Raw genomic sequence first — 10,469 nt, 5'->3', positions numbered from 1 at the left:
ATCGGAGCAGTGCTCCGGTTCCATTTTTTCTATACTTGGCACCGCCCCCACAATGACACTAACCCGTGCCAAAAGCCAAATATGAGATTTGACACCGCAATTTAGCCTACATTGTGGAGGCCCTAGCCCAGCGTGGCCATCCGACCAAACAAACACACTCTCAGGTGTTAAAAGATGAGGAGAGATTTTCTGGGCTGAGTCAGGCCACCAGACGCACCCAAAGGCCAAGCCGAGTCAGCCAGCCTTCTGGGCACGTTGTGCCTCGGAGCCTCGGTGAGCCCAAAGCTCGTATATATATAGCCCAACTAACTAGCCCATCTGGCCATCTCTAGAGATTAAAAGCCCAGCCATGTTTCTATTTCTGACTCGAAGCCCATTAGGCAATACACTATCTCCTTCCTGATCGAGCTACTGCCGCGGCGCCGCCTCCTGCCGACCGCTGTGCTGCTGCCAGCTGCCGCGCCCATAAGGCTGGACCAAAAAATATACGTTCCTATTTTTTTATTTTAGGACGGAGGGAGTAAAAGAGTCCTGGACTCAACTACATGCCGGCGTTCCCCACGTCAAATTGCCCCGTCTCCCGATTCCCGCCGACTCCCGCCCCGATCGCTCCACACGCACATGCAGCAGTCAGAAAACCCAAGCCCAATCGAGAAGGCCATCTGGGCGTCGGCCCAAGCAGCAACGCACGAACCATCCGAACAAAAATGGTGCAGCAGCGACCGTTCTTTCTCAAAAATAAATGCAGCAGCGGCCGAGTTATTCAGCGCAAAAATCAAGCCGATGGAAGCTAAAAAAGGCATTACTTGCTGCCTTAGATTATCATCGCCTAGTTACCCGTGGTCCACACTTGTCGATTTAACCGTGTTCAGTTGTCCGCGTCTAATTGCTAGATCATCCGCGTCTAATGACCGGCTTATCCACACCTACTTGTCGGTTTAACTGTGAGCGTTTGCCAGATTAACTAAGTCTACTTGCCAGATTATTTGCGCCAGCCGACTTCTCCGCACTTAATTGACAAGTTAACTGTGCCGACCTGCTAGGTTAACTAAGCCTGGATTATTTGCGCCTATTTGCCGGCTTCTTCACACTTAATTGCTAGGTTAACTAAGACTACTTGTCAGCTTCACTTAATTGCTAGGTTAACCATGCCGACTAGATTATTTGCGCCTAGTTCCCGACTTCTCCACACTTAATTTCCAGGTTAAGTAAACACACTTGCCAAATTATTTGCGCCTACTTGCCGGCTTCTCCACACTTAATTGCCAGATTATTTGGGCCTACTTGCCGGCTTCTCCACACTTAATTGCCAGATTATTTGGGCCTACTTGCCGGTTTCTCCACACTTAATTGCCAGGTTAACTTAACGCTAGTTGCCGGTTTCTCCACACTTAATTGACCTTTACTTACCAGATTTTTTGCGCCTAGTTGCCGGCTTATCCACACTTAATTGCCAGGTTAACTAGGCCCACTTGCCAGATTATTTGCGCCTACTTGCTGGCTTCTCTACACTTAATTGCCAGATTATTTGGGCCTACTTGCCGACTTCTCCACACTTAATTGCGAGGTTAACTTAACGCTAGTTGCCGACTTCTCCACACTTAACTGACCTCTACTTACCTGATTATTAATTGCCAGGTTGGCTAAACCCACTTGCCAGATTATTTGCGCCTACTTGCTGACTTCTCCACACTTAATTGACAGATTTTTTGGCCCTCCTTGCCGCTTTCTCCAGACTTAATTGCCAGGTTAACTCAAGGCTAGTTGTCGGATTATTTGCTCTTACTTGCCGACTTCTCCACACTTAATTGTCAGGTTAAATTATGACCAGTTGTCAGATTATTTGCACATACTTGCCGGCTTCTCCACAATTAATTGCCAGGCTAACTAAGCCTACTTGCCCTTCTCCACTCTTAATTGCCAGGTTAACTACCTACTTGCCAGATTATTTGTGTCTACTTGCCGGCTTTTCCACACTTAATTGTCAGGTTATCTTAAGACTAGTTGTCAGATTACTTGTTCCTACTTGCGGCTTCCCCACACTTAATTGTTAGGTTAACTAAAACTAGTTGCCAGATTATTCGTGTCTACTTACCGATTTCTCTGCTTTTAATTATCAGGTTACCTATGCCGACTTGCCAGTTGGTTCACACCTGATTGCTAGACTGAGAAAGAGCCAGGGGTGTACATCAGACATGATTCCCAGATCACCTCGGGCATTTTGAACTACACTCTGTAGCCCAAACACCAAGACTGAAGAATCCAAAAATCTACAATAAATAGCTTGCAGAATAGATGCAACAAAAACCTAAAGAGATGCAAATGTGAGGCCGGGTGGAGACAAGCATGCCAAACCAATGAGCAGTATGCTACTACACACAGAGCGGAGGTCGATCTGCCTAGCGGAATTGGGCCATCTGGGCCGGCTGGCATGCGATGGAGGTGACGATGGCGGCGTTCGGTCGGTCGACCTGCCGCGACCTTGCCTAGGACCTTGCCATCGTCCCTGACGACGCCCTCTCCGCCACAGGTGAGACGCCACTGCTCCTGGCGGCCGCCAGCCCCACTGCCGACGCTGCACCTACTCCACCGCCAATGCCCGCGACCTGGTCGGGATTTGGGGGCTGGGGGCCGCCAGCCCCACCGCCGGCGCTGCTCCTGCTCCGCTGCTGATGCCCGTGACCTGGTCAGGATTTGGGGGCGGCGTGCGCCCTTGCGCCAACGATGCTCCGACGCTACGACTGGGTCCCCCTGCTCAGACGATGATCCGCCGCCACGGCTGCCTTTTCTCTCCGCGATGCGGCCTCGCTCATCCCTGTTCTCCGCCGATGCAGTCGCGGCCCTTGCTCCTGCTCTCTGGCGATGCGGATCGGGAGGAGAACGAGAGAGCAGGCAGAGGGAGAGAGGATCGAGGTGGGTGGGGAACGCTTCGAGGCAGAGGGAGAAAGGATCGGGGGGCATTTAGATTGGACGGACCAAACTGCGCTGTACACTAAGACCAAGTGGGGCACGTGCCTCACTTAGATTCTTCGAAGAGTCCACCCCCCTACTCTTTTTTTTCGACAGGCAAATTAAACATCACATTTTTATTTTTCAGATAGACGAGACCGGAAACCGCAGAAGATTCCGTTTAAAAAAACTACTGTACATAGAGCAGAGAAACAATCTGATCGAAAAAAGTCTAGTGCTTACCAAAAAAAAAAAGAAAAAAGTCTAGTGCTTTGACTGCGCGCAAGGCAACCAGCCCCGGCCGTCAGGCGCGATCAAGGGAAGGTCAGAGGCGACTGAATCATTCAAACCCCATCAACCGAGCATTTAATCACCCGTTGACTTAATAAGAAACCCCAGTTGATGAATCAAGCTGATGATGATGGCGCGAGATCCAATCAACAAGACCGTTGACCATCATCTCTCCACACACACACAGCCGTAAACACTGTCTCTTCTCTGAATCTGAGCCGCGTGTGTGTGTGCGTGTCAATCTCTGTCCGTCTATTTTCAACTGGCCGCCGGCCGGCGGCGATCTGTCGCCCACCGGCAGCAGCCGTGATGGACGGACAGCCCGAGCCCTGAAGCAAGCGCAGAAATTCCAGCGAGTTTTGCGCAGCACGCGTTGCATTTTATTTTGACTGCACAAAAAAGACAATGCTTTAGCTAGATGCGAAGGAAAAAAAAACAAATCAGAATTGCTAGTAGTAGTGTGTACAGTTCTCATCTAATAACAGCTGGTTTAAAATCCTAAAATAAAGCAAGAGGCAGGCAGGCATTGGATCGCAGACCCCAAATCCATGTTAGATTTCTTTTCTTCTTGTGTTTCTTCCAATGGACATTTGACTATTATCATAGGAAACATGGTTTGACAAATGCCAGCGCTGTGTGTTTGGCTGTCTGGGTCTTAAGCTGCTGGCAGGAAGCATTGGCAGCCAAAGCCGCAGAAGAAAGAGTGCCAGGCTGCCAGCCATGGTGGTCATGCTGCATGCCACTCCACATGCTCCCCATCACCCTCTGTTCTTCCCTGTCTCCTGCCTCCACAGATTCTTCTTGCTTTACCATTCCTTCTCTCCATCGACAGCTACTCAGCCACTCTTCTTCTCTCTGCACTCAAAGTCTATTGGAGTATTACAATTTTCAAGCGTAGAAATTAGTACTAGTAATACTTCTCTGAATTGATGTCTGCTTCCCTGTATTATTAAACACAAACACTGTCACGGCTGGATGAATTAATTAGTCTACAAGTATAATATAAGAATATAAGATTACTAATCGAGCCATATATACACAGACGTCCGCATCCAAAGCACTACACTACACATCCATCCGGAGTAGTAATAAGCAAGCAGTTTGAATAGCCGGCACGGCAGCCATGTCGAAGCCGAAGGTGCTGCAGCTGGCGGGCAAGGTGGCGATCGTGACGGGCGGCGCGAGCGGCATCGGCGAGGCTGCGGCGCGGCTCTTCGCGTCCCGCGGCGCCACCGTGGTGATCGCCGACGTCCAGGACGCGCTCGGCGAGCGCGTCGCCGCCTCCATCGTCTCCAGCGCCGGCGCCGGCCGCTGCAGCTACGCCCGCTGCGACGTGTCCAACGAGGCCCAGGTGGCCGCCACGGTGTCATCCACGGTGTCCGCGCACGGCCACCTGGACATCATGCTCAGCAACGCCGGCGTGCTGCTCCACCCGGCCCAGCCCGTCACCGACATGGACCTGGGCCTCCTGGACCGCGTCCTCGCCGTCAACCTCCGCGGCGCCGCGGCCTGCCTCAAGCACGCGGCCCGCGCCATGGTCTCCGGCGGGAGGCCCGGGTCCATCGTGTGCACGGCGAGCGTGGCCAGCGTGCAGGGCGGGTACGGGCCGGCGACGTACACGGCGTCCAAGCACGCCGTGCTGGGCCTGGTGCGGGCCGCGGCGGGCGAGCTGGGTCGCCACGGCGTGCGCGTCAACTGCGTGTCCCCCGGCGGCGTCGCCACGCCGCTCAGCTGCGGGGTCACCGGGATGGGGCCCAAGGAGATGGAGGCCATGGCGGAGGCCCATAATGTGTTGAAGGGGAAAGTGCTCAGGGTCCAGGACGTGGCGGAGGCGGCGCTGTTCCTGGCGTCTGATGAGTCTGGGTTCGTTAGTGGGCATAACCTCGTCGTTGATGGCGCCGCCACCGCCGTTAACCCCGCCGTGCTCCGCTCCGTCGGGCTCTGATGTCATTGATCCCTCGCTTCCTTTTATGTTCATAACTACACCAGTTATTGTACTACTACCCATGAATATTGTGCGTTCACGGGAACTGAACATCAGAAATGATTGTTATTACTACTCGGGTCGGAATTACTTGTCGAAATATTACATATATCTAAACCCTTTTTACACATAAATACATCCGTATTTAGATAAATTTGAAACAACTAATACCGGTCGGAGGGAGTATTTCATTTTCTTTTATTTATGGGCCTCTTGGTAATGTTCTCTAGCCTTCTGAGGCAAATCTTTCTAAGAATCTAAGATTATTAAACTTTTTTTTTAGAAGCTCATCCGACCTTTATTAGCTTATGCAGTTTAGAGGAATACAAATATTTCCGGGAGGAGCAGGGAGCCAAACAAAACGTCCGGCATCTAGAAAGGTGGCCATCTTCGCAAGACGATGAGCCTCGTCATTAGCTTCGCGCCTCTCAAAGCTAAAACTACAAGCTTGGAAATTCTTTTGTAATCAGAGATATCTGCTATGATCATACCATACGCTCCCTTCTGCGAACCATCATTGATATCGTTCACCACAGCATGACAATCCGAGACCACTTTAATCCGTTGGACGTTGAGGTCGGCTGCTAGGAAAAGTGCTTCTCCGCATGCAATGCTTCTAATGTGGGCGGATCAAACCGAGAGTGAGAAGAACAGCAAGTCCAAATGCAATCACGGATTTTAGTGACTGTCAATAAATAAATCGAATCGGCCTTTCCTAAAAATCGTGCTGGGCTGAGGCTCATGATGGGCCTCAAGAGGTTCGCGGACCGACTCTCACAGTCTCACACCTCCATACCCAACAGACTGGGCCGAGCGGACGTATTTGGGCCGGGCAAAGGACTCCTTCACTTCCTCCACGCCGCCGTACGCTGATACAAGCATTTCTCTTCCAGTCTTCCCTCTCTCTCCGGTCCGCCGCCGTCAGAGATGGGCCGTCCTCCGGCGAACGGCGGCACCGCGCCTCCGCCGCCGCCTCCTCCTCCGGGCCGTTGCCACTTCTGGCTCCCCAGCAAGCGCCGCCACTGCGCCAACTCTCCCCTCCCGTCCTCTCAGTAAGCAACTCCAGCTAACCTCTCACGTATACCCCGCCTTAACCCTTGCTCGCCGCCCCTGCTACTCCTCAGGTACTGCGGGAACCACGCGCCGGCGTCCTCCTCCGATTCGCGCCGCCGCGTCCCCTGCCCCGTCGACCCCTCCCAGTAAGCCCCTGCACCACTCCCATTCAGCTCCAGCGCCACCGATTCGCTCTAACACTCCCAGCTTCTCGTTCGCAGCACGGTGTTCGAGGAGAACCTGGAGGCGCACGTCGGCAAGTGCCCCTTCAGGAAGCAGGCCGACGCGCTCGCCGCGCAGCCGTACTACTCCAAGGGCATCAACTCCGGCGGGGGTGGTGGCGCCGACGTCACCTCCGCCACCAAGCGCGCCTTGGTGCACGGGCTCTCCGAGGAGGAGTTCTGGGGATTGGTTGCGAAGATCCGTTCGGCTCATTCGAAGGCGGCCGTGGAAATGCGCGAGGCGTATGCCGCCACGGATGCCTGCGATAGGTGGATGAGGGGGCAGGTTGATAGGTGGGTGCGTTTGCCGGTTTGAGGGTGTGTAATTGTGTAATGGCTGGGTTTCTTCGAGGGTTTAGGAGTGATTTCTCTTGGTGCATTGGATAGGAAGGTGCCGTACCAGGAGAAGCACGTCGCGCAGCAGGTGTCCATCGTTGGGAACATGGAGACATTTGGTTTGCTGACAAGGGGAGGCACGGGGGATGTCGCAGAGGAGGTTGCGGCGGAGGATGATGCTCCAGCGGTTGTTGAATTTGGCGCTGGGAGGGGGTATTTGACTCAGTTACTGGCAGACTGTTATGGGATTAGGAACATCTTCTTGGTTGAGAGACGATCTTACAAGCTCAAGGTCAGTTCATGTGCACATACTACCTTGTTTTGGGGATAGGTTTACATTATGGCCATGGATGATCTCTGTTGGTTGCCCCCATTTTCCCGAATGTAGCTTATTTTCAGTGTTGAAATTTGGATATACAAGGCTTAGTTTGTGTGCCTAATTACCTCGTCAAGAGTCAATATGTAATGAACTTGCCATTGTTAGTCTAGACATGCATGGACTTGAATGTAATGGCTTGTCTGCTGAACCATAACTGTAGAAATAATGCATTATGTTGATGTTATTCTCAGCAACAATCATTGACTCAGTTTTTTGCAACCACACATTGAACATTAAAGCACCTCGACTTGTGTAAGAAATTGTAATGTACGCAATCGTCTAGGTTGTTTACAGTTATTATGATTTATGACTATGTTACTATCCTTTCTGAATAAAAGGCCATATCAGATTGTTTGGAGTTAATTTGGAGGCGTCGTTTGCATGTTGCTAAACAAGAAATATGATTTACAGAGCAAAACCAATTCTTTTGTTAATTTTTCTGGCAGCCAAACCAACTTGTTATGTTAAATTTGTTTCTATCAGGACTAGTTCTTTACGCTCAAAAAAAGGACTAGTTCTTTCATTTCCTTGTTAACTGTTGTTTCGTATCTTCCATTTCTCTGTAATTTGTAGGCTGATCGAAGTTTACGACAAAATGATGGTGTTACTTTGAAGCGTTTGAGAATTGATAGTAAGATTTCTCTAGTTATTAGTATTTGTAGTAAGATTTCTTTTGTTTCCTTATTGCATAGTTGACATGAGGGCATTTTAATAGCTCGCGAGCACTTTATGGTGCTGAATTTCCGTCTGAGCATTTCTTCATTAATCTGTGTGCTGTACTTGTGTGCACTTCCAGACCAAAACTGTCATCCACTCATACTTTGTGCATTGATATAAATGCAGTTGAGGATTTCAACCTGCATGGAGTAGAGGCGTTGAGTGGAGTTCAGTATCTAGCAATTGGAAAGCATCTATGCGGACCTGCAACAGGTGACTCTTGTAGTTGAAATACATGTCCAGATATATACCAATAAAGAAATTCGTGAGACTAGCTGAAGATATCTAAGAAACCTTTTGTTTCCTATCCAGATATGACCATAATGTGTTGTCTTCATGAACAATACAATTATACAGAAGAGAAAGTCCACGACAAACACCGTTTCCGGGGCCTTGCTTTAGCCACCTGTTGCCACCATCTGTGCCAATGGAAGCATTATGCAAGTAATTTCTGCTCGCCAAGCCTTGCAGAAAATTTTGTTTGGGATAATGCTAACACAGTCCTGCCATACTTTGGAAATTATATTAAAGCTGTTTGATTTGCCTGGCATAGAATAATTTTCTTTTCTGCGATTGCAGATAAAGCTTTCGTCTCAGGACTAGGGATTACGGAGGAAGAGTTCCATGCCATGACGTGGTTTAGCAGTTGGGCTGTGGATGGTGATCACAGCTCCCGGGATTCCTCTTTGGAGGCCGAAGACTCACCTTCTGAAGTCAGGTAAGGAATCACTCTATATTACAATAATTGTAGTTCTAGAAGGCCTTCTGTCAGAATCTTGGTAGGGTCTTTATCATCAAAGCGGAAGTCTAAAACCGATCAAGTTTGCAAAAGCTCCACATCATTCAATTTCTGCAAGACTGGAACCTTGGCTAGCTCAACGAATGGTGCCACCGAAAAGTTGCTATGCTTTTTCTAAACAGCGTGTTTTATTTATTGTCCAGAGAAACAGAGAAGCCCGGTCCGGAGATCACCAGGACCGAGCGACTCATCCGCGGCATACCGGGTGAGGAGAGGAGCGCTTTGGGGTTCATGTGTAAAGACATCATTGACACCGGGAGGCTGCTATGGCTTCGACACAAGGGCCTAGAAGCAGACCTGGTGAGCTACGTTCCATCAAATGTTTCACCAGAGAACCGTTTACTCGTCGCAAAGTGCAAGCATTGATTGGGGTAATCATCATCATCAAATTGTAATCTCAACCGTGAGAAAATTTGGCAGAAATCCCTTGTAAAACAGCGCTTATCTTCACAGATAAAAGCTTATGAACTCCAAAGGAAATTTGGTATGGTACGAAGATAACTGCTATGACCATCATCCAGATTTTGGGCCCCCACGCTTTCACTCCAGTCAGTCATGTTCCATCTTCTTCGGCCACAGTTTTTTGGAACTCTTCTTTTTAGTCACAGAGTTTGGTTGTTCCACCTCCAAATATCTGTCACAGGGACTTCCTCGTGTCGTGTTGTCCTCCACTTGGCTTGCTTAACTACCTTCCAATACATCGTCTTCTCCATCTGGTACTATACACCGGAGGAGTTGCTAGCTTTCCTAAACGAGTGCTAGCACTTCCTATCTCTTGTTGTGCACTGATTCATTGCCGTTTCACCCCTAGATAGAACGACCATTTCAGAGTAATCTGCAGAACTAAAACCATTTACTGCTCCCTCCGTCCAAAAGAAATGACGTGGATTTGTAAAATAATATAACAGTCGGTGAGTGGAGGGATTTTAAACATTGCACATGATAATAATCAGCAAAGAGAGGAGGGAATTACCTGCAAATGTGTGACCAGGCACCAGGCGGTAGCCGGTAGGTGAGTACAGCGTAAAAATCGTCCCTTTGCTCTTCTGCACTGTACTCCGTGTTCCTTGTGGACTGACGGGGTGGGGTTTGGTGTCCTCTTCCCGACCATACCAAAAGCTGAAGCAGTTGCCAGCCAGACAAGTCACCAGCCTCCCTCCCTCCGTCTCGCTGGCTGGCTCTCTTCCTATAGAACTACTCCTTTTGCTTGCTTGGGAAACTCCCACTCCTCCGCATCCAGTCATTTCCGTTTGACTCTCCATCCAAATCCCCGGCCCGTTTGCTCCTTCCGTCGCCTACCCCAATCAAATTCATCCCAAAACTACCAAAACCGGCCAGCAGCAGCAGCAGCAGCAGCAACCATTTTTCTTCTTCGTTGATGCTGTCGTCGCCGTAGAACAAATCGATTGCCCCCTTGATCAATTCTGTCCACCATCGCCGCCGCCGGAAAACGAAGGTACTGCAGTACTTTACCTTCGTGTTCCACCCAATCCCCGTGTACCGTACGTGTTTGCCAACACCCGGCGTTCTCCTCCTCCTCCTCCCTAGCTCCGGCGAGGCTGATCGGGGAGGAAGCTGCAGGTTCGGCGCACGGGCTGGAGACGGGTATTTTTATTTTTGTGTTGCTCAGTTCTGCAAATTTGGTCGTTGGTAAGCATGTGGCTGGAGATGCTCAAACCCACGTGGAACTTGTGGAACCTACCCTTAGTTAATTTTTTTTGGGAAGATGCTTTTATGATT

The 10,469-nt window shown here is 50.1% G+C and overlaps 2 protein-coding genes across 2 annotated transcripts; both read left to right on the top strand.

The window, feature by feature from the left end:
• Window positions 1–3,942: 3,942 nt before the first annotated feature.
• LOC100823620 (short-chain dehydrogenase reductase 3b) lies at window positions 3,943–5,324 on the top strand. The gene has a single exon (XM_010241301.3). The coding sequence runs from the start codon at window positions 4,364–4,366 to the stop codon at window positions 5,183–5,185; it is 822 nt and encodes a 273-aa protein (XP_010239603.1). The 5' UTR covers window positions 3,943–4,363; the 3' UTR covers window positions 5,186–5,324.
• Window positions 5,325–6,089: 765 nt separating this feature from the next.
• Window positions 6,090–9,236, top strand: LOC100823311 (tRNA:m(4)X modification enzyme TRM13). Its single transcript, XM_003559147.4, has 9 exons — window positions 6,090–6,276; window positions 6,349–6,423; window positions 6,499–6,792; window positions 6,886–7,126; window positions 7,787–7,844; window positions 8,057–8,143; window positions 8,243–8,374; window positions 8,510–8,648; window positions 8,873–9,236. The coding sequence occupies exons 1-9, from the start codon at window positions 6,152–6,154 to the stop codon at window positions 9,093–9,095; spliced, it is 1,374 nt and encodes a 457-aa protein (XP_003559195.2). The 5' UTR covers window positions 6,090–6,151; the 3' UTR covers window positions 9,096–9,236.
• The last annotated feature ends 1,233 nt before the right edge of the window (window positions 9,237–10,469 follow it).

Source organism: Brachypodium distachyon, chromosome 1 (assembly GCF_000005505.3).
Source record: "Brachypodium distachyon strain Bd21 chromosome 1, Brachypodium_distachyon_v3.0, whole genome shotgun sequence".
Lineage (NCBI taxonomy): Eukaryota > Viridiplantae > Streptophyta > Magnoliopsida > Poales > Poaceae > Brachypodium > Brachypodium distachyon.
The sequence above is the reverse complement of the archived record's forward strand: the minus strand, read 5'-3'. Positions and strand labels throughout refer to the sequence as shown.